General features: G+C 36.3%; 2 protein-coding genes across 7 annotated transcripts; both read right to left on the minus strand.

Annotated features, from left to right (window-relative positions):
• Positions 1–187: 187 nt before the first annotated feature.
• Positions 188–7,070, minus strand: LOC7471088 (uncharacterized). Of its 2 annotated transcripts, XM_052454917.1 has the most exons (15): positions 6,722–7,070; positions 6,505–6,617; positions 6,290–6,386; positions 6,091–6,215; positions 5,811–5,992; positions 5,398–5,762; positions 4,945–5,130; positions 4,395–4,688; positions 3,982–4,134; positions 3,357–3,511; positions 3,090–3,195; positions 2,120–2,980; positions 1,463–1,544; positions 900–1,259; positions 188–704 (listed from the first exon to the last, which is right to left on the minus strand). In XM_052454917.1, exons 1-15 carry the CDS (start codon positions 6,824–6,826, stop codon positions 511–513), a joined length of 3,378 nt encoding a protein of 1,125 aa, XP_052310877.1. In that variant the 5' UTR covers positions 6,827–7,070; the 3' UTR covers positions 188–510. The 2 variants fall into 2 exon arrangements, with proteins under 2 accessions (XP_052310877.1, XP_002312307.3); XM_002312271.4 differs by having other exon boundaries at positions 5,398–5,992.
• Positions 7,071–8,108: 1,038 nt separating this feature from the next.
• LOC7498237 (E3 ubiquitin-protein ligase UPL6) lies at positions 8,109–22,934 on the minus strand. Of its 5 annotated transcripts, XM_002312273.4 has the most exons (26): positions 22,568–22,931; positions 21,992–22,089; positions 21,732–21,859; positions 20,837–20,948; positions 19,748–19,928; positions 18,327–18,509; positions 17,886–18,068; positions 16,828–16,909; positions 16,525–16,640; positions 16,103–16,404; positions 15,790–15,886; positions 15,483–15,626; positions 15,158–15,241; positions 14,987–15,073; positions 14,749–14,889; positions 14,535–14,660; positions 14,069–14,167; positions 12,902–12,969; positions 12,562–12,628; positions 11,466–11,636; positions 11,298–11,387; positions 11,010–11,090; positions 10,044–10,117; positions 9,847–9,918; positions 9,609–9,698; positions 8,109–8,696 (listed from the first exon to the last, which is right to left on the minus strand). In XM_002312273.4, exons 1-26 carry the CDS (start codon positions 22,724–22,726, stop codon positions 8,630–8,632), a joined length of 3,102 nt encoding a protein of 1,033 aa, XP_002312309.2. In that variant the 5' UTR covers positions 22,727–22,931; the 3' UTR covers positions 8,109–8,629. The 5 variants fall into 5 exon arrangements, with proteins under 5 accessions (XP_002312309.2, XP_024462604.1, XP_024462607.1 ...); XM_024606836.2 differs by lacking the exon at positions 11,010–11,090 and having other exon boundaries at positions 22,568–22,932; XM_024606839.2 differs by lacking the exons at positions 21,732–21,859; positions 21,992–22,089 and having other exon boundaries at positions 22,568–22,715.
• Positions 22,935–23,238: the final 304 nt, after the last annotated feature.

Here is a 23,238-nt window from a genome sequence, read left to right on the forward strand (position 1 = left end):
TTCTTGACAATGCGGGTAGCATTGGGATTTTGACACGTCAGTTTAATAGAGCACAATTAGGCTGATTCCATAAAAACCCCAGAAATCTTCAGACAGTTCACTCTTTCTAAAATCTCATTCTCGCTCATTTTTTTACCGATATCTGCCTTACCCTTTCCTGGAGGTAAGCATACGAACTTTAAAGATATTAAAACTTAAAAGTCGGTATATATCTTAACCAAAAAAAAAATTCAAGTTAAGAACATTTCCAGGTAAAAGTTAGCACCCGGATGACACATGAGCAGCGAAAAAACAACTTAGTACAAATGGAAATTTCCTCCCTGTAAAACTTCTACCACGATCACGACGTCCTCTCACTAACATCATCTATGATAACTCTTTTTGTACAATCCTGGCACTGTAACGGCTATGCTACAAGGCATGAATTTTTTTCCCCACGGATTTATAAAGGATATAGTCGTAGGCATATGGCCTTTGGCTTTTACAAACTCCCGACCTGAGGCTAGCTTGCTAACTTTCACCTTTGTTGTTCTTCTTAACTTTCTTTTGCTTCTGCTTCAATTGTGCAAGTCCTGCAGCAGTGATCTTCACATTGCCAACAATTGCAGCTACTAGCTCAGGATCTGTACACGCTTTCATCAATTCTTTCTCTCTACTAGTTGCATCTGGCATGTGGCTAAATAAGTTCATGGCAGTTCTTGCAGCTAGAATGATACCAAATCCATGGATTAGTCAAATTTATACGAATAAAATGCAAAACCCACATACAATACAAATTGCACAGGGAGAGGGGAATGCACAAGCAAAGTTCACCCCAGACCCCCCCAAACGAGGGCAAACATGGCAACTACAATAGCTCTCCAATGACTGAGATAAATATGAGAAGAAAGAAAAGATACCTTTTCCTTTCTTTACAGTGCCAGGAATAACCTTCACACGGTACTTGTATGACTGCACTGCACTGTATGGACCACAGACAGGCACTGCATATGAGAGAATATCAATAGGCAGTGGGTTCCCAGTCAAGTAATCCAAGTCATTCAACCTCTCTTTCTCTTGTTCGCCTATCTCATGAATATCTTCCTCCTCCATAGCCACCCTGTCCACCTCAGAGGTGGAATCAACCAAACTCACATGAGATTTATCTACAGCACCATCTGCACGACTATTCAAACTGTCATCAGGATGTTCTGGGCAATCCCGAGATAGGTGGCCTGCCTTTTTACATTTATAACATACTTTCAGAGCATCTTCAGTACCTGGCAGATTGAATCAGCAAAAAAAAATCACAATTTAATATTTTTCCCCAAGATGGGATTCTCAACAACCATGATTAGGAGAGATTTTGTGGAAGCACAATTGATCGAGCACTTGGATGATTAATTTAGCATTAAACAGAGATAAATAAACATCAAAATAATCTGAAATTGTTTGACAATCACTGGAAGTTTAGAAAACATACCGGTAATAGATATCTTCCCTTTGTCAGTAGCTTCATTTCCATTTTGAATCTCTCCATCATTCTTGCGTGTATTTCCAGCAGACTGCAAGATCATATATGTTGACAGTTTCAAAGTATTAGTTAATAAACAAAATGATATCTTGACTGGATGAAAAATTGCCATTCCTGAGAAGAAAATAATCGCACTGGACATTTTGATATCTCCAAAAGCAGGAGGTTCTCGTTAGATATGATCTCTCATTAAGATTTTGGAGAAATGCAATTCTATAAATAAATCACAATTACATCCTAATGCATTTGAAACAACTCTGCTAATTTAGTAAAGATGGCGTGTCTAAATAACAGTGGATTGGATATGCAGAAAGTTTACTATGTTGTCTTTCAGTCTCTTTGACAATTCAATGGTATGGAGAGGTGGGTTCCAAAAGTATAATCTCCTCTTTGCAAGAAAGATAGCTACTGAATAGGCCATGCTTCAGCCCCAGAAAGGCTCAAGTCTTATATTATTTCTGGATCTTTTCAAAGATGCAGTAAGAAGTTTCTAACAGAAAAAACTGTTTAAAGAGAGAGAGAGAGAGATGTGCATGCCACGGCTGAAGATTATATAAATTGGGTGCTAAATAATATAAGTAAAATAGTTATAGTTATTGTGCTCACAGCCAGTAAAGCCATCCGAATACTCCTCTCTTCCTCATCCTGATTGGAATACTTCTCCTTCATCTTCTTAAGCTTACTCCTCTGACCACGAATGATTTTCCCACCGCCTTGCTTATTGTTTTGAACATGCTTTTCAGGTTGGTCAACAGAAACAACATTGTCTTTCAATTCTTCCTTTTCCCGCTCAACTTCTGCATCTGTAGCACTACTTCTCTGACCTTTCTTGAGCTTCCTTCTCTCAGCTTTTGAAATATAAGGTTTATCTCTTGCTTCTTCATGATGTTCTTCCGTCATGTCAACTTGTAATGGTTCAACTCCATAATTTTTACTGGACACAGCAGTAGGTCCAAGCCCAAGAGCTCTATCAATGAGATCCTCGAGTTGTGGGGTAACTGGAGCAACATCGTTTCCGACAACATCAGATAAATTTTCAATATTGACACCATTAAGGGAAGTCTCTTGGACAGAAGATTCATGTAAAATGGTATTGGAGACAGTCAAGTCATTAGAATGGCTTTCTGATTCTAACACAAGTTCTTTTCCAGCAACTTCCTCCTCCTCTGACTCAGAATCAGAAATTTCCTTGAGAGGCTGACTTTCTTCAACATCATTCACCCCATCCTCCTCACCTCTAACCCTCCTTTCATTTAAATGGGAGCCCAAAGAGCTCTCGTCTAAGCGAAACAACAACCCAAAGCCCATTATAAGAGGATGTGGTGGGAGAAAATTCTTTTTCCCACGGATCATGAAACTCCCAACAGTAAGATATTCTCCAGTAGGAGCAGTTTTACTGACCTGGTGAGGGTACACCCACCAAGCACTAGTGACAATCTTCGAATCCCATGCCTGACTGTGGCAAACCTACAACACAACATAATTTGATTGTGAAGTTGACTCATGCGGTAACATATACTTCAGTATGCAATGAAATAAAATAGATATGAACAGGATAGTGGGAGATATGACTTACTGTAAAACATCCAGCTTGATTTAAAGTGAGAGGAGGTACAGGTTGTTCAGGCCTGTGATTTTTTATCACAGTACTGGAAGCTCCATGCAGATCTGCATGGACATACCTGTTCCATAGTTTCAATGAATGTCACTACAACATTTACTTGCAGATTTCATGTCAAAAAGACATCTTACTATCTGAATGTTACCGTGGATCAACTCAAAGTCCAAGAAAAGCACTAAAAATATTGTGTTAACAATCTGAGTATTACAGTAAATGACTCACAAATCTCCTTTTGACACATAACGCTTGACTATCATCTCATTTTGCTGAGCATCACGTCCACTAATAACCAAATAGTTCTCACTGCTGATGAACCAATTAAATTTCTCAAACCAGTGAACTTTACGCATGTGTGATATAGTGGCAACAGATTTTTCCTGCATTCACCACCAGCATAGGCATGTAAACGATAAAATTCAGAAGACAGAATGTCCCAGTTTATCATAACAATTAAATTACACGTAGCAGATTCTTAGACAATCAATGATAAATACGCAAACCTTCTTTAAATTATGACATGGACACAGAAGCGCGCGCACACAGTATTCAGAAATAAATGGTCTCGTGTACACTAGGCCATCAATACATCCTACTAATGCTTGTATTAAATAATGTAAAGCTATCAACTTTTACCCTGTGACATGATATCCATCAAAAGACATTTAAGCTGCCCAACCTAGTCAAATACATCACACTTCGTGCTAATACTAATGAATTTTGAAGTTTTTAAATACAAAAAATGCAGATGCTTCTTGTAAGCACAAGACCTTTATTATTTAATAGTTAACAAACTAATATGCATAGCATGCCACAATCCTGTATTTCTATATTAACAATTTAAAGATACCTGGGAAAGCTGGAGACGGGTTTTTTTCTCAGCAGCTTTAAAAGCTTTTTCATGTGCAGTAACAGTTTTTTCCTGCTTGCTCTCCTGCTTTTTCTTCAGTTCATACCACCTCCGTGCATTGGCATGTGCAGAAAGTGCTAAATCGACTTCTACCTGAAAGTTGAAATATGGCAATATTACATAAATAGATAAAGCAACAGCATGAGTGATAATGCTTGTATCTTATGCTATGTATTACATGCAAAGACTTAAATCAAAAGACATAGCTCGAAACCAATAATGTCTAAATTAGAAATCATGTGCATGAATTGACATTAGCAATAAAAAGTTGACAACACAAAAGACAGTTTCTTGATTCACTTTTACAAGGTGTGCTTAAATTACACTAGTCATAATTTGGACTGAAGTAACACCTTATCCACCGGAAATGTCTTTTCATCATCATCCATTTCATCAAGATTATTGCTTAATAGCAATGTCATGCAGTTCTTTTCAAAATGGAGCTTGTCAATTAAGCCAGCGACAGGGTTTCCTGCCTTCTTCTCATCCTTCACCATCCGAGCAAGATCCTCCCAACCCATTCCCTTTGCAAGAGCCACACGAACAGCTAAGATAGCAGAATTCACATCTTCTAAGTTGTATTCTATTAATTCTGCCATTTTGACACTGTGGTCAACTTCTTTCCTCAGCATTTCCACACGATTTTCCTACACAGAATTGGAATCCAAAGAATTAGGATATGATAAATATAGATAAAATTAAATCCAATACAGATAATCCATGAAAATTAATAGAAATAACATAAAGCCAATGAAACAACAACGAGTGTCCAAGTTTTTGTTCTGTACACACATCCAGAAATAATAGAAAGCCAACTCAACTAAATCCATAGCTTGCATCCATAAATAAGTGCAGTAAACCATCCTTCTGTTTTATAATGCATACTGGATAGTTAACACAGACCTGGTCCAGGCGTATTTTATTTAGTTTCTGAATGGCAGAGCCCTCCTTTGTCTTCTGTTGATGCTCTGACTTTTGACTTTCAATCTTGCTGTAAAACTCATCCAAAGCTGCATCAAATGCATCAAACTTCACATGTTCCCTCATTCTGAACTGGTTCAGCAACAAAGGGCAGAACTCATCGTAGATCTGCAGAGAAAACCACAACACGCTAAAAAAATATCATGGAACTTAAATCTTACTATGCACCTTGGGTTATAATGGCAAGGGTTTGATGAGATTAAGTTAGGTCCTACATTCCAACTCTTCCTAATAAGAAATTCAGAGAGAGTGAAAGCAGAAACAAACTTTCCATCGTATACTATTCAGAAATTATATGACTGTCAAACAAACGACGAGACAAGCATTCTCTAGATAAATGCAAGGAAAGAGAAGTTAGACAAGTAAGAGAATAACCTGGACAGAACTTCCGGAGTCAGATGGAGGGCAATCCTTGCCCAAATTTTTGTTCTGCATCAAAATGTAGCCTTCAGGGACTTTATCTCCCGAAATAATGTCCTGGAGCCAGTTTTCAAACTTTGCAACAGCTTTTACCAAAACCTGAATGGTCTCATCATCTAATTTGTTATCTTTAGAAAACTTTGTATTTGGTACCAAACCAGCATCCAATATAATGTGCTCAGAAAGCGCAGGACCATAGCCCAACACCTCCCCAAGAACAGTTTTCAACGTAGCTTGTTTGACACGATTCCCTTCATTGGTATTTTTACTAGGCACTGAAGATTTCCCACCCTTATTTTTCCCCTGTTTTTCTTTCATAGGTTTATCAGACACATTACTGTCACCACCATCAGCATCAACTTTCATAGGTTTATCAGACACATTACTGTCACCACCATCAGCATCAACTTTCACAGGGTTACTATTTTCCAGTTCCTTAAGAGATGTTAGAGCCTTCTGCAACTTCTCAGCTGTCGATCGCTCAAAAACTCGGCAAATTTCAGTAGGATATCGATGCCTCGACATAATAGCAACCCCTTTATCATCATCCCTATCATTAATTAAACACATCCCACCGAGTAAACAATCAAGTACCTAAAACCACACAAGCAAAAGCATAAGAAACGACCAAACAAGAATCTTGCTAACCTGTGTGACCGAAGAAGAGTCAAAACCATAAACTCAGAATCAGCAAGTATAATATTGCCTTGCGAATACAACTCCAAGATAACATAATGTGCATTAGCTCCAAGTCCGAATTGAAACAGAACGATCTACAAATCAAATAGCACCTGATCAGTAAATAAATCAGTCAATCAATCACAAAATGAATGAACAAATTTCATACCCTATCATATCCGAGCTGCCGCACATCTTCCAGTCTCCTAGCACGAATATGTTTTCGCAATTTTAAAGTAAAACCGGAGGGAGTATTACTTTTATCTCTACATTACGTAAACCATTAAAAAACAAAATAAACAAAATTCAATATTATTAACAATGAAAGGCAAAATTATAATCATAACAATAATAATAAAGTGAAAGGAAATGTTAAATAAATACCTGACATAAGCAGTGGTGTGCAAGCGAACACCGCTTTCCATTAATAATAAAACTTTCTCGCTTTCTCCTGATTCTGTAACTCCACTGCTATTCATTAGCTTGAACACATACGTCTGTTCATTTTCCGATTAATTAATTAATTAAAAAAAATCCAAGTCGATTAATTAATTAATAACAAATTAAAATTTTGATCGAGAAGACAGGAAAAAGAGAGGACCTTGGGGGAGAGATCGTAGACATTGGAGCAACGCATGCCGATTAGACGACGCAGACATTTCACTTCAGCGGCCACATCGGCCGTATTCATCCGTACCTTCACCATAATATCTTCTTCTTCTTATACCTTTCAATAATCGCCTTCTCTTTCTGAGAGAGGATGAGGAAGAGTGTGCTTTTGAGGACTCTGCTGCCACTAACGGGGAGGGAGGAGGTCTTTGGAGTTTGGATGGAGAAAAGAAAGCAAGACGCGCGTGCCGTGCTCGTCTCGCAGGCTAGCTACTAGCTAGGGCCTTTCTTTGGGTCCCGTTTGGTTGCGGGTACTGTGATATCCCAACACCAGCTTTCTTGTTATTAATTCGACACCACTTGCGGGATTATTTTTTTCTGTTAATATATATATATAGAGAGAGAGAGAGAGAATGATACAGAGAAGAGAAGAAGAAAGAATAATAATTTTTTTCTCTTATACCTATTTTTTTCAGATTTTATAGAATAAGTAATAGAATATTACTGGTTATTTTCTAAATGCTATAATATTTTTAAAAAGACAATTGTAAATGTTTGTTTTTAATATTTTTTTAGTATTGTTTTATGAATAAAAGTGAAGAGGATAAATACTTGTGGTGGTGTGAAAGTGTGAAACTACAAAATTGTTCACATAATACCCATAACAAAATTATTTAATTTTACCCAAAGTATTCGGGTGTTGTGTCCTCGCACACGTGACACAAGCAGGCAGCAAGTTTCCTAAGATTGAAATACGGGCATCACATTACAATTCATGGGTAACGGTTGGGGGTGATTGGATTGATAATGATTGCAATGCTGTTCCACTCTTTGTGTTTTATCAATGTGGCACCTGATTTTGAATCTGCCAAATTGTTTTGCCTGGAACCCTTTCTGTGTTCCTTCCTTGCTGTCCAAGCGCAGATGCCAAAGGCTTGGCGTTTTATACGAGAAATCAATTGACAAATGCCAATTCCCTTCTCTTTCTTTTTTCACCTGAGATATTTATAAACCACAGCGCTTTTGGTTTGGATGTGGTAACATTGGCATACGAGTTTGTTTCCCTGCAGTTGCTTAATGCAATCATTATAGAACCTGCAATTTTCTCATAGAAGGAAGATTTCAAAATTAAAAATAAAAAAGGGAATGGTGCACGTCAGAAACGAAGTCTAATCTCGGAATGGTTAATGAAACGAATCAAAAGAGCACTGATTTTGGCGGGTGACTCGATCCGTCTCCTTCAAATTGACTGTACCCTTGACCAATTTGTGCAATAAGAACAGCACAAAGTGGTTTTGCGTTTTGCATCAAACACCATTTCCTTCCTGTTATGCAATCGCGGATTGATTTTTACAAAGAATCTGTAAATTAAATCAACATATATAAAGAGCTATTTTATTTAAATCAGACTTTCCTCGTCGAGAATTCGGAGCTTCTCTGAATTATGAGATTAAACACAACCACTTCGCCCCTGGTCATCTATACCTTATGTCCTTATCTACAGATAATTACACAAGTACAACTGGTAGAAACAGGTAAAAGAGTATTTTAAATCCGCCTAGACAGGAAAGATTTTGCTGGGACCTAGTCAAGAAAGAGTAAAAAAACAGCCCGTCTCGTTTACATCATGAGTTGCAATTCTTTCAACTTGCAGTCTAAAAATCGTATTCCTTGACAGGGCACCTGTGGAAGCTCCAGCATGTATAAACTTAACCAAACTTAATATATATACTGCAGATGTATCCACATATGTACACGTGAATCCAATTGGCGGATCTTCCATGGAAGCAATCTAAAGCCTATTCCATTCACATGTTTGCTGAAGCATCATCATATGGATTATGATATCACAAGTTCACAAGCCAAGTTTTCTCCCTCGGTGTTATAAGAACGCAATCCATCAGCTCAAATCAAAACCCGCATCAGCATTTATAGCATATAGCAATTTCGTTGCTAGCTGCTCTTTGCTGTGTCACAAACATGAGAAGGCTATTTAAGTCGGTAAACAATGGGCTGAATACCTGACAAAACCTTAATATATGCTCCAAGGCAGTAAAAATGAAAAGAATGATCCAGACAGATGAAATCTCAATTCAGAAGAGTCTTCAAGCGAGTTTCAAAAAGATTTAAGTGCACTGCAAAATTATGTCCTGATAAACATATCCTACAGACTGAAGGGCCAAACAAACAAAAGCCATGCATGCCTAAAATTCCAAGCGATGTTATCTGATCTCATAGAGCCATATCCACCCACTGGCTTTTGGTTCACGAAATATCACTTTTCCTTCCAGAATCACCCTCCCGGAAAGATTCTCAGGCAAATGGCTCCCAGAAAATTAGAATTTTAGTACTTGTTTAACAATACCAGATTCTGAGGAAAGTATCATTTTTGTGTTGTTTCCTTATAATTCTAAACAAGTTTGAAGTAAATTACTGTCTTATCCTTTATTATAGTCATTTTAGTAATTATTAATATTTAATTAATTGTCCTAATAAAAAAAATTGTACTAGCTGATAAAAGGGATTTCTACTAACATAATAATATAATATTCAAATTTATAAATTTAATACCATAAAATAAATTTGATCCATTATAAAATAATTATTGGTTTATTTTCTTTTAAAATTTAGTTCCTGGTAGTAGTAGTGTTGGTTAAAGGAATGAATGTTTAAGAACTAGCATGTAAGTTAATTTAGGTTTTTTTTGACATATATTTTAAACAATTGAGAATATTTCGGTAGTGATATTAAATTTTACTTTTGTAGCACTTAGGAAAGTGAGATCGCTTAAGAAGGGAACCCTGGGGAGTTTGTGAGAGTGAGACTCTCAGGAAAGATTCTACAGACCAAACATATAATGCTAGGAATCTGGGACAAACCTTCTATAAGGTGGAAGCTTTAGAAGATTCATGCAAGTAGCTGATGTCGGCAGCCGATCAAGAGCTTCCTCAGAGGCAGTGCCCCCAGCCCTGGAGAAAAAGTTAAACAATTGTAGAAATCAAGTTATTTTAAAGGAATGTGAAAGAAATCATACCAAAACTTTGTCACAATTAAACTAAATGCCTCACATAAACTTTAAAATCTGCTATTTCTAATTACATTAAGTACAGCTCTTACCTTTGTATACAAAATAAGGGCTCAAGATATTTAAATCCAAGCAAAGGTCCCCGTGAACAACCAGTCACAAACCTAAAAAACAAACAGGTAATTATCATCTTGGTAGTCTGTTCTCACGCTGACTGAAAGCTAAGAAATAAGGTAGCACAAAAAAAGAAAAAAGAAAAAAATAACTTAATGAGAATAAAATAACTCACTTCAAAATTTTCTTTTGATTTTCCATGGAAAAACCTTTCAGAACTTCCCAGAACATCTCAATAACATAATGCTCCTGTGAAAAAAAAAGAAAAAAAAGAAAAGAAGCTATATCAAGTAGCTTTTAATTGCAAGAAAACAGACAAAGGTTGGCTTAATTATCCAGTTAGGTATAGTTGAAGTGCCTCAGTAGCCATGAAATCATCAGAACACAAATATATCTACGTAAAATGGCCATTCATTCCAAATATCCAGAGTACCACCTTACATAGGGCCACAACAGCAATTCAGAAGAAGATTCAGAATCTTAATAAATGCAAACAAGCTCCAAAGTAGTTTTCTAGGAAAACAGCAAAGAAATCATTTCTCCTTCATATGTAAACTGGACATGAAGGCAAAATATAATCGCAAGAACTGAAATTAACCAAAGCTGATTCTCAATAAACATAATTAACTCTAACAATTATATGCTGGAGCCCTAGGGGCGAGGGTCTCAGAACAAGGGATAAAGAAGGGTGCAGGTTGAGCTCTAGATTAAAGTCTCACATAAGAATAATACAAAGATTAAAAAGGAAACAAAAGGAGATGATTAGGTTTGGGGAGAAGATGGTGTGTTCGCAGGTGAGTAGGGAAGCAATTGAGTTAGGTAGGATAAGTTCCACCTTGTCTATTGCGGTTTTTGTTGTAAGGGAGAAATTGTGAGCTTAATTGAGTTTCTTTGAATTAAGTCATTTGATTGAATTTTTCTCATTATTTTTAAGAGTGCTGTGAAGTCTAAGGTTTTCTCCTTTTCTCTCTCCTCTTGCATACTTTAGTATGCTGCTTCTCTGTCCATAAATAAACAAAATAAATGCAATGAATTCTAATTACCAGTAGTCACTACAAATAGGAAGCTACAATTGAAAATTATGGATAGTCAAATATTTCTAACCAGAACCTTACAATTAAGACAGACAACATTAACTTACACTATGATAACCACCACCATAATTGCTATGAATGCGCAAGTCATCAATATCCAAGCCATCAAGCGAACCTGATATCAGAAGCTTCAAACAAATAGCAGCTATGTCAAACAAGAGTCGAGGTGGGGCGGTGAGTGTTAGCTAATTCACCATTTTTAAGTTTACACATAAGGCTAATGATTCTTTAGTGTATAAGGCTTCCCGCTGATGTTGGATATGAGTTTAGCAACACAAGGCATCATCTCATGCAAAGCTAGCATGATTTGTTCATAAAACTTTGAATGAGAATACCTGAAGTTCATGCTCGTCAAACATATCAATCCATTCTTTCTTTATAAGCTGCTGAAAGCCCCTCATGAAATGAGAACTTTGTAGACGTATCTGAAAGTGATATTACTACGAAGATCAGATGACAGCATAGTGTAAACTTGATGAACTAAGAATGAAATGCTGGAATACCTGATAATTTAGACGATAATTGGATACAAGATGGGTAAAAGGAATGACATTGTCATTAGTGACACGCTGGTTTCTTCCTCCAGGAAGCAGCTCCTCTTCTGTTAGCTCGCCATATTCATTATTTACGATGACAAAGTAGAGCTCCAAGTCAGAAATATCACCTTGATAACGCTGCAGTTAAGAGAAATGCAAGTAAAGGAAAAGGTGAGTACTCTAAAATCAAAAGAACCAATGAGAATGTGAAAGGATGCCATACAGATGGAGATTTGTCATTTTTATTTTCCATATCAATAGAAAGTTCCATTCTACCACCTATAGGACGATCAAAAAGGAAATATATACTTTAGCACCTACAGAAAAAGGAACTGGCATCACATAATCTTAAACCCTCTACATGGACATGCCTGCCTCTGGAAAGGATAAGGAAAAAAATATACTTCACCCTCTCAGAAAATGGAACTAGCACCATATAATCTTAAACCCGACAGACAATGGAACTAGCAACATATAATCTTAAACCCTCTGGATGGGCATGCCTGCTTGCAAATGGCCTTCTGCAACAAAGCAAAAGCTATTTCTTTCCCAAAAACCATTATCCTTTATGGTCCCATTTCTGACACCAAAACTATGAAAGTCAGGCGGTCAACTAATGGCAGCAACTGCTCTTTTTGGCAGCAGGAATAAAAGCTATAACAGCTGGTAACGGCTTATCAATAGCAAAAAGCAATTGCATTAAGACTTATCCAGCACAAGAAAATGAAACTACTCTTCTGTGTAATTTGTTAAGCAAATTCAAATGAATAAAACACCATTCCAATCCCTTAAAATGTATCCCATAGGCATCTAGAAGACAATATTATTATGGATTCCCCTATAATAGAATCAATTCTATCTTTCTGCTTTAGTTGACTCAATGGCTCCATTTTTCCCAGCAGCTCAATTCAAGGAGATTCATTTGTACCTGAAACACAATTATAAATGAAGTACAAATTTCCTGCTTGCTAAAGAATCAGTGCAAACCAAAGTTTATTGTTTGGATGAGAAGACATAGCAGTTACTGAAGCATTTGTGGCTAGTGGGAAGACAATCACAGTACCTTTAGGAAAATAAGGTGGCGATATAATTCTGAATCCAATGAAGGCAAGTCATTCAAATAGTTGTACCTGACCAATAAAAAACAAATCGTACATAAATACTACAATTGAGCCTGAGATAGTACATTGTAAAACATCAAATAGATGAAATTGTTAAAACTAATTTCTATTTCCAAAACTAAAAATAATATGAACTTGCAGATAGTTCAAAATTAACTATTACTAAGGTATCTGCTTTGAGAAAAATATATGTATACATATCAGAGAATTCTGAGATAGTAGCCATGAAGTATAAGAAAGTGAAAAAACAGCTAGAATGGGGTAAAGCCTTGGAATTCTTACTTCTTCTTTAATTTGCTTAGGAAGAATGTTGCAAAAGGTATATCAACAAGAATACCTTCAAACATAGCCTGCACGGAGAAGAGTAACAAGGCACCAGTATAACTAAGAATCAGATAGCATGCAGGCCAATTAAACAATCAATATATAATTAAACTGTTATCATCTAAAGGTAATCAATCAGATAAGATACGTCATCAGGTCCTTCATATAGGGGAGACAAAGGACAGACTGATAGGAATTTCGGTATTAAACCCTTGAAAGGCTCATTGTGTGCATTGGAAAGACATTGAACAGGAAATAAAACTACGATGAGAGCAGTGATTTTTGCAATCGGTGGCATATCCAAATAAATGGCTGCAAGCCTTAAAGCATGATCAACATATATAATAGGAGGAAAGTCTTTGCTCCTCTGTACCAAAATGAGAGGGTTCAAAAGCTGTATGCAATAAAACTACAATGCCTGTGCATGATAACTCCAACTTCTTTTTTTTTAAACAATAACTCCAACTTAAAATCCAAAATATGTCTATTCCACATAAATTAGCAAACATAGAAATACAAGCATCATGAATTACTAACAGAAGAATATTTAATTTTTTCACAACATGTAAGTCTACAAAGGTCCCATCAGTAACTCAAAAGGTTCTGTTACAATTCTTTGGTGCTAACTATCAGAAAATATTTAGGTTATTCTTTCCCTTCTAGTACTAGGATCTTCTTTTCACATAAATATATCTTACACCATTTTATAATGTCAAATACGACCATGACATTTGGCCGAAAAAAGCAAATAAAACAAAATCAGAACCACAATATTGTGGCAAATGATAAGATATAGTGATATAAAATCAATTAAAAAAAACATATGCGGGCACAAAAACATGTGTATACTACATTAAAAATCTTGGTATTTTTCTTATTCATGATATATCAAATTCCATAACCTAAAATGGGCAATCAAAGATTGGTCATGAACAAGTGCATGCCCATGTTGCTACAACATGCAAATCTTCAGATGCTAGTAATAAAAAACTTACATGTGCTGCTCAATAGGATTTTCATTGCATTAGAAGACAATGCAATTGACATTGAAGCTCTAAGAAACCATGCAACCAACACCACTAAACATTATCTGATGAAGGGATTAGACAAGAGAGCAAATCAAACCTTTGCAAGAAGAGTTCCAAGAAAATGAAAAAATTGAAGATGTTGTTCGTGTAGCATTCCTGATCCAGGATTGGGGTAGAGTAGGTGATCAGATGTTTCCTGAATGAACAATGCCAAGCAGAAAGTCATAAAACAGAAGGTAGAGGGTACAAAAGCATAAATCAAAGTGACAAAAGGAAGAGTAAGAAAAAGTTCTGCTGCTGATATGTAATACACAAGACATGCATGCATAGAAACACCAGCCATCAAAAGAATCAAAATGTTGTAATATATCCCAATATAATGCAAGACCACCTGATATAAAATTTATATATGTTTCAAGTCATAACACAGCTTTTTATATGGGCGAATCTCTGAGTCTAATCGGTTATGATTTGATTCAACTCAACCAAGTTCACATGGACTAGTTTTGCATTCAACTCGAAGAATGAGAATGCATGAATGTCACAGAACATAAATTTATGACCTTAAACAACCCATACTGCACATCGAAGGCAGCTCGAGTAATGTTTTCCATGAAATCTTTAAAAATGCCACCACCATCAATGCCAGCTTCCTCAACTCCAAACTCATTGATAAATGATACACGAATCTGTAGGTGAGCAACCAAACATGATTACTCTGGCGTGTCATTTTCTGATTGAAAATAAAAATTTTAATTTGCAAAACAAATACATTACCAATCCTCGAAGATCCTCCTCGGACAATGCACTCATCTGATTATAAGCATCTTCCAAAATATGATCTCTCCGTATTCTGTATCTGTTTCTTGTAAAAACACCATGGGACCCTTGTCTTTGCCTAACTGCCAATAATTGTGACTGGAAGACAGATTTATATAAATATCTACGTAGACATTTATTCCTCAGAGCTTCACATATTCATCTAAATCCAAGGGCCACTTTGTTAAAGACTTACATTGAATATTTTAACTCTGCTTGTAAAAGGTACCAAGAAAGGAGCCTGTTTCATAATGTCATTTGCTTTGGTTCCATCTATTACAGCCTGAAAAGGAGAATATGAGCAAATTCAGCATCATAACAGTTAGGTTCCTGGGATCTGAAGATTACATTTGAGATAAAATATTACCTGAGAAATAAATGAGTCATCAACACCATCAGCATGGAAATCATTGGGTGGTGCAAATTGTCGTCTATTGTTCCAATCTTGCAACTACAATAATATTCTGTTAAAAAATAAAAAATAAAAAAAACAATAAAATGAACAAAATCTCCTACGTTTTGCTAGAACAGTCTAAGCAAAATATAAGCGGATATTCCATCTGAAGAAGCCAAAAAAATTTACAGAATCTACAATGACTAGATAAGTGTATAAAAACCACTGATTGCGATAGAATGACCTACAAGTGAGACTTGTCAAATTAGGATAACAAATTTAACAAATAGAGAATTACCTGAGAGAGGAGCTCAGAGGCTACAAGACTAACTCTCTGTTTAATAGATTCAATAGGGTTCCCACTATAAACAGAGGTGTTCTTGATGAGTTTAACTGAATTACTGTTCACTTTAGGATTCACCCATAGGAGCTGCCATAGGGCCTGCACAAAAAAGAAAATGCAAAAACAGAGGTTGAAGGTATAACACATTTAACATTAGAAAGCAGCAACACAAATAAGAACAAGGTGGCCAAGCACTGAGAGCCTCCAGTTCAAGTCTTTATTTTACAGCTTGTTGATCTAAAATTCATCAATAATAAGCTACCTGTCTCAAAATAACAATTAGGCACCGGACATCCTTCAATGATAAAGGCTTCTCCTGTTCATAGAACTCCTCATTGTCAACTAACATAAGCATGTACCTGGTAAACCATGAAATTAATTAGAATCGAAATATTTGCTTCTTCAAGAAGCAAGAGGAAGGACAACAAATAACTAATCATCAGATGCAGCCACACGTTAATCTAGCATCAAAAGGGGATGCATAAAACCAAGATGAGAATAAACAAAGACAGAGAAAAGAACAAGAGATGTCAATACAAGAAGGAAATGAAACCACCAAAGGGAGAGAAGCTGACTTATATACAGGACAAAAAACAGCCAGAGGTAATAGCCAGCCAGGTGCATTTCCTGGTAGATATGATAACTGATCAGGCAAGGATGGCCACTTTTTATTCTCATGACACTGCTTCATAAAATTCCAAAGCACTTGAACAAGTTCAGTTCTAAAAGCTAGTACAGTCATCATTCGCTCAACTGGCAAAGTGTTGAAAGCAACATGCAAAAAAGCACAAGCAGCACCAATAGCTGCAACCTCTTTATCGTCCAGTCCATGGTTTGAACCACTGACCATTGTAATCTCCCCAAATAAAACACTCGTCTGCTTGAAAACAAAGTCAGTTGTTGCTTAGTTTCTTTAATTATAAAAGGTAGAGATTGCTTTAACTATTATAGATAGCCCAATTTAATGTAAACCCGATGAAGAGTGCGTATGACATACCAATTGCAAGAGAAAGCGTGAATGCATAGCATGGACTATCTTGTGTTCCAAATCCTTGTTTAAGACAATTTCCATTTCATCAGGCAAAGCCATATCATCCTCATCCAGAGTGGAGCCTGAAGTTTAACAATTACATATATACACTCACATCAAGCAGCTCTAAAGACATTAATACAGCTTCCACAAGGTCAATGAATGAATATAAGGTTATGATCTAAGTAAGAAGTTTCCAAGCTAGAGGAAACCCACAACAGGCACGTATCAAGGAAAGAAATAAATTGATCTTTTATGGAGAGTGCATACTTGGTCTAATTTCTGGACTTGATGATTTTATAGGAGGAAGTGCCTCCAACAAGAATGTTGTCACGGCAGCAATATCTATAGCCTAATTGAAATAAATAAGAGAAAAATTAGTTTCAGAATCTACAAAAGCTGAATTAAAATGATGCAACACATTAAACAACTTAGATAAGAAAGATAAAAACAATCATTCTTTTTTAATCATAAAAAAAGAAAATGATGAGAAAGATCTAAAATGCCAATCAAGAAAAGGAGGTTACAGATTTTAAGGATTACCAAATCTTTAACTCCCAGATGTGTGAAACTAAACTAAGTCAATGTGGTCATCACTATTGATCATTTCCAGGGCTCGCAGAAGGAGCAAAAGAGAAAAGTTCACAACTCGCAAATTTCAATGGTAAATAAGAGGGGGGGGGGAGCATTGGTCGCAAAGGAAGCGACAGGAGTCTGCAAACCAGATTTTAAAACATACATGGAACTGCAGAGAAAGGATTAATCAAATGTTCAGGTGAGGTTTTCAAGGAAAAGTTTTAAACTTACTTAAAAGAAAATTTATGTATTGCATAACAGCTGGATCAAATCCACAAAGAGGGAAGTCATGGGCAGTGTGGTTATCCACTTTGATAAAACCAAGCGTTCAAGCACAAAATCAAGTTAATGATGCATCAATATGGTCTTGTTCTGTATTTCCAGTCATATCAGTGATGTTAAAATGATAAGCCATAGGCTCTCAATATCAAGTATGAAAGACTCCTTAAAATAGTGATCCATCATTCTTCAGGAGTATTAGATTCATATAATTCTTGGTAGGTAAAAAGTCAACTTCTTTTCCCAAAAAGTATCATAATCGTTTGCATAACTATCCCAATCCTAAAACATACAAACTATTGTTTTTTTGTACACCATCAAGTAGTTCTGCATCTTGCAAAGAGGGAAAGCAATTATTTATCAACAATTTTCATTCAAACAGATTTAGTATGAATGTTGAGTGAGCGCGCACATTTGTGTGTGTGTTTTTATAATAACAGAACTATCTATTATGATTTTCATGAATCCCTCACCATCTCAAATGAACAGTCAGCATGAGACAAAGCAGCTCCTGCGGTTTCTAACATATTTCCTAGAAGACAAGCGTGGCCAGGATATTCCACAGAAAGATCATTGGGCAGTACATAAGTATTATTCCGCATGCAACGTGCCATCTGATTAATGTAATGTCGGCTCAGCCCCTGAGTTGCAAAAACCTGGAAGGAAAAGGTCACTTATGCAACAATCCTAAGAAAAAATAAGCAGTCCAAACAACAATTACATGTTCAGCTCATAAGGAGAACAAGTAGCAAGAAAATTACATATTCTGTTCAATGAGATCAATAAAATCAAAAGAAACAGTCCAGTGCATTTTTTTCCTGAAAGTAGCATGCCACAGTTGTGTATATTGCATAGAAATTTTACAAAAATTAAAAGCAATTAATTCCACCACAAGAAACATTTAAACACAATACCTCTTTTAAATTAGGAAAAAGTCGCCATAGTAAAGGAATTGTCAGCATCTGAGATGAGAAACTCCATTGCAGATCAATGGTGGGGCAAATACATGGCTTCTGACCAACATGAGATATCACAAGGGCAAGAATACGCTCCAATGGAGATGCATTTCTGATGGAACTGTCACTCCTCATATTCTCCTGCGGATTATTAAGGAAAACCAAATGCAGAAGTCTGTAACTGCTTCAGAATAGAGAAAGCATAATTATACGACAGATTTTGAGCAAGCATGCCAAAAATCAGAAATAATAACAACCACAACTAACATGTTGATAGTCTGTCAAAGATAAAGTCTTATAAAGGTAGAGAAAAAGGCCCAAAAACATAGGTGGTATAACATTCAGAAGGAATGGATTAAAAAAGTAGGAAACGTCACAGCATTCTCCATTCACATTTTTCAGATGATTTATCTCAGATTCAGACCCTCTCTAGCTATGAGAGTGGAATCATATTCCGGAAACCTTTTTTGTCATTCTTCTGTGGCAGTCATATTAAAAAATAAATTAATGGAGGGTAACATCTGGTTTTTTTTGGTGTTATTATCCTTGAATCCTCGGCAAAAATACAGTAGAAAATAAAGTACTGCTAGGGTGCAGCTAGAAGCCATATTACCAATACAGAATGCGATCATGGGCCAGCATCCAAGAGAGAGGGAGGGGCAGGAAGATAGACTAGACTATAATCGTAGCTAAGAAGAGGAAGATTGCTAGATTTCTTATGCAAAAGATTGCTGGAAGAGGTACATTGCCACTACTACTAAGATGCGAGACAATCATTAAGGGTTTAAGTGAGATTATGTAAAATGCTTGAATTAACGAGGAATTAACTAGAAATGTCAGTTATTCTTTGTTAATATGGAAAAACTCAGGGCTGACTTGTATCTGGAGAAGTATCAAGTTTTGGACTTGGAGATGAGTTGTTTGTGTGAAGTCTGGAGATGGCGAGCATCGGTTGCATTGAAAGTATATGATCTCTTACCTTCTTTTATTTATTGTTTACAGTAATGTACAATGTGTGGTTTGTTGCTCTTGCTGAGTTTATTCAGGGTATACAGATATTCATTTTACCTTAAGAAACTGATGGTCTTACTTCTTTTGCCTAGTTGTAGAGTGTTTTTGAAAGATATGTATTCTTTATATGTGCTATTCAAATCGTGTTAATTTGGGAAGGTTTTTTAACTATAGTAGTTACAACACTACAACTCAAGGTTTCAAAGTTTCAGATATGGAATTGATTGAGCATGTTTGCATTTGGAAAATTTTGAATAAGAGAGCATATATGGGAGTTTAGGATGGAAGATACTTGGAAACAGGCACATTATGCCGAATATACTTTCTAGAACAAAATCATAAAACAAGTCTAATAATTAGATGCATACCTTTCCTGTTAGAACAATCTCTCGAAATAGAGCAAACACATTCCTTTGCAAGAGATAACCAACGACCTTACAAGCCCATGGAAGTTTGGGATCGATCAGCAAAGCTACAGCTTCCAGCAAGAGAGTTGCTGTTATGCTTGAATCCCTGGGCATCATCACTAATTGATCCTTCAATTGTTTTCTGCTCGACAATCAAATGCCAAATAGGGAGCACATATCAGGTGGTCAAATTTTAATGTTAAAAGGAGTGATAGCGTTGAACATAGTCTAATAAAATAACTCTGAGAAAATTCATTCATGCATTCCTCTATCAGATATCATAAACACAAGTTCAACAAAACCATTAAAGATAAGCAAAATGTAGATAAATCCTAAAAACAGCAAACATGAACATCAATAGCAAAATAGGCATGCAGGGCCCACGGAGAAAAGCAATGCAAAACCAGAGACCAAAATCCAATGTGTTAAGCTAATGCTTGTGCCAATTACAATTCAAATGTGCAACCATCAAAACCTGACACACCCTCTTCCATTATAGATTGATCCACGTTAAAAGTTTTATATCCAGATCAAGGAGATTTAGTAGTGATGTTCAGAATTCAGACATTGTCAGGTTAAAAACCAATAGACAAACATCAGTACAGCAAGAGAAAACTGCTCTTCTTTCCCCAGTCCATGTAGATAAAGTTAGCATCTGTCTTCACTCCACAGCACAAAGAGTGATCCAATCATCATCCTTAAATTTGGGGAACAACAAAGGAGAATACCTTTGTTTGCTTCTTCATAAAAGAAAACTCGAACAGTGCCACTACATGCATTATTCAATCTCTAATCAACAAAAGTTTGAGGCAGGAAAGAACTGCTATCATGGTCACCATAATAGAGTGCATACAGCTATAATAGTCAAAATCATGACCAGGATATGACTTCACATTGAAATAGAATCAAGTGATGATACCTGTCATGTCCCAAGAGTTTAGCGCAAACACCATATCAAGTAAAATATTACATCTGACTAGCACCCAAATTCAGTAAAGCTGAATGTTCAGCAGATTTGGGATATATTCAAACAGGATCAACAGAGCGAACCTATTTTGATAGATAGCCCAAATACAGGCAAATGATAGTTTTTTGACCCTATACTCCACCAAAGCATGCTTGGTTGAATAATCCCCACCAGCAAATAGGCTCACGATATCCCCTGTTGAGTAATAACAGAATGTTAATACAAACCAATAATATGCTGTTCTGCAAATGGAGTATATTGAGAGGGATACTAGGGAATGCAGAGGAATTTCAAATACACATTACTTGCACATGTGAAACTGGTAAAATAAAACGAAGTAACACGTCTGAGTTTTGGAATAACTAAAAGAACCCTGCAATTTGCAATACTGCACTTTGTGGTTTTTACTCATCCTCAATGCCATCATTATAGACAGAAGAGGCGCCTTCCAGCACAATAGCTGATAGCCCATTGTTCATGCTTCTTAACTATTACCACAGCAGGACATAATTTGTTACAGGACCACCATAAAACATTCTGCAGATTAATCAAGTAGACCCACCATAGAACATCATCAATGGCAGTCTTCACACCAGACTCGAACAAAAAGTTTCATAACTAATGACCAGAATTTGCTAAACAGGGAAATTGTTTGGAATGGAATTAATAAGTTTTACAGCATGGTCATTCTAGATTGTCATTTAAAACTCAAATTCAAAAGTAATAAAACTGTTGAGAGAACAAATAAAATAGCAAAATATAACCGGGGCATCAAGACTCGAAATGCAGTGAATGCCAAATCTAGAGACATTCTAACACAGAAATTACAACTCAAACAAGTGAATTTTTGCACAGGGATATCTTACTCTCTGTGATTAGACATACTTTCCTAATCATGTTTTCTATATATAAAAAAAAGTACTGCTTAAACAAGTTTGTAAGGTGTCCATTGGAGAAATTTTATTATTATGGAAATACCGCTATCTTGAACATTTTGCAGAAGCAATCGGCAAGTCTCCACGAGGATTGTGAAATCATCACTATCTTTTGCATTGAAGAAAAATAATAGCTGCCGGAAGAACTCTGAATCCGGACCAAAACAATGCCTGGATGCATGAGACAGTTTGAAGGAGGAATAAACATTTAGAATCTCAACCAAAAGGTTATCAAACAGATTTTCACAACAGTTAGTCATGATTTCTATTAATAGCATTAGGACGAGGACATTGCTCGTCTACCTGTCTACATTTTGGCAACACTTGCCATAGGTTCCATGGAACTTCCCTCGCACCCTAGAATGTTCAGCCTCCACTGCCTTTCTCCCTCTGAACCATTTCTGTGGTTACAAATTAGTCAACACTTTGCAACAAAAGCATTACAAGTTCTAAGTTCTAACAACAGCTTCAATCATCCCAGAAAAAAAAAAGCCACAAGTGCTCTTTATTTAGATTAAAGGTAACCTAGAATATGCTATCTCGCTACAAAATGTCACAGAACAAAGAAGGCCCGAGAATTAAGAGATACGCCAAATCTCACTCGAAAAAATCCATTTTCAATCAAACAGAAATTGTAACTAATTTTTCTTCAAGGCAAGCGATGGAGTTACAGAAACCCTAATTTTCGCGATCCTTTCAACCCTGATTCTTAAATCCACAAAAATCCATGTCTAAGACAGCACCATTACGTGTAGAACATGGCATTCATGTACACAGGAAAAAAGGCATTGAATTTAATTAAATAATGAATAAGAACACAAATTAACATGCGTAAATTATAATAAATTGATCAAAAGAAAGATTGGAGGGAAACCTAACTTGAATTTTGACAGCAGCGGCATTCTGTTGCTTCACCCACAACCGACTATTACGTTCCAATCTAGTTTGTTCAAGAAGCTTCTTCCTATCTCTCTCCTTCGAACTCCGGCCTCCTAAATCGACTCGCTTCCTCGTGGATGAATCGCCGTTGAAAAACATCGCTTCTCCTCTGAGCCACAACCCGGCCTCGCCAATCACGCTATTATATCACCGGGTTTAAAAGAATCAGTCCAAGTTTATTAGAGATATAGCAGAAGTTCGTGATCAATTTGACAAGAAGTTGAAGAAGAAAAAAGTTCACGGAATTCTTTCTTCTTGCGAACTAAAAACTGGAAGAGACTGCCTGGGAAACTTCGCTTAATAAAGAGAGTTTAAAAAGGTCCTCCCTCTAGGTAATTTGCACTTTCATTCAGAGTTTTTTTTTTTTTTTACCGCTGTGAATTCATCGATGTTATACTTCCACGTTCTACCTTCATAACTTAACAAAATTTCTCGCCATTCAATGCTAAAAAATTCTTCCCCGAGTCCCTTCATGAAAATCACGTCCATTGGACAAAGTGGATTCCGCAGATTCAATTGTTATAATGTTTTTTTCACGCCGTTTGATTATAAAAAAAAAATGTTCGGGGTGATATTTTAAAAGTGATTTACTTACATATGTTTTAGCCGAA

This window comes from Populus trichocarpa, chromosome 8 (genome assembly GCF_000002775.5).
Source record: "Populus trichocarpa isolate Nisqually-1 chromosome 8, P.trichocarpa_v4.1, whole genome shotgun sequence".
In the NCBI taxonomy this organism is placed as follows: Eukaryota; Viridiplantae; Streptophyta; class Magnoliopsida; order Malpighiales; family Salicaceae; genus Populus; species Populus trichocarpa.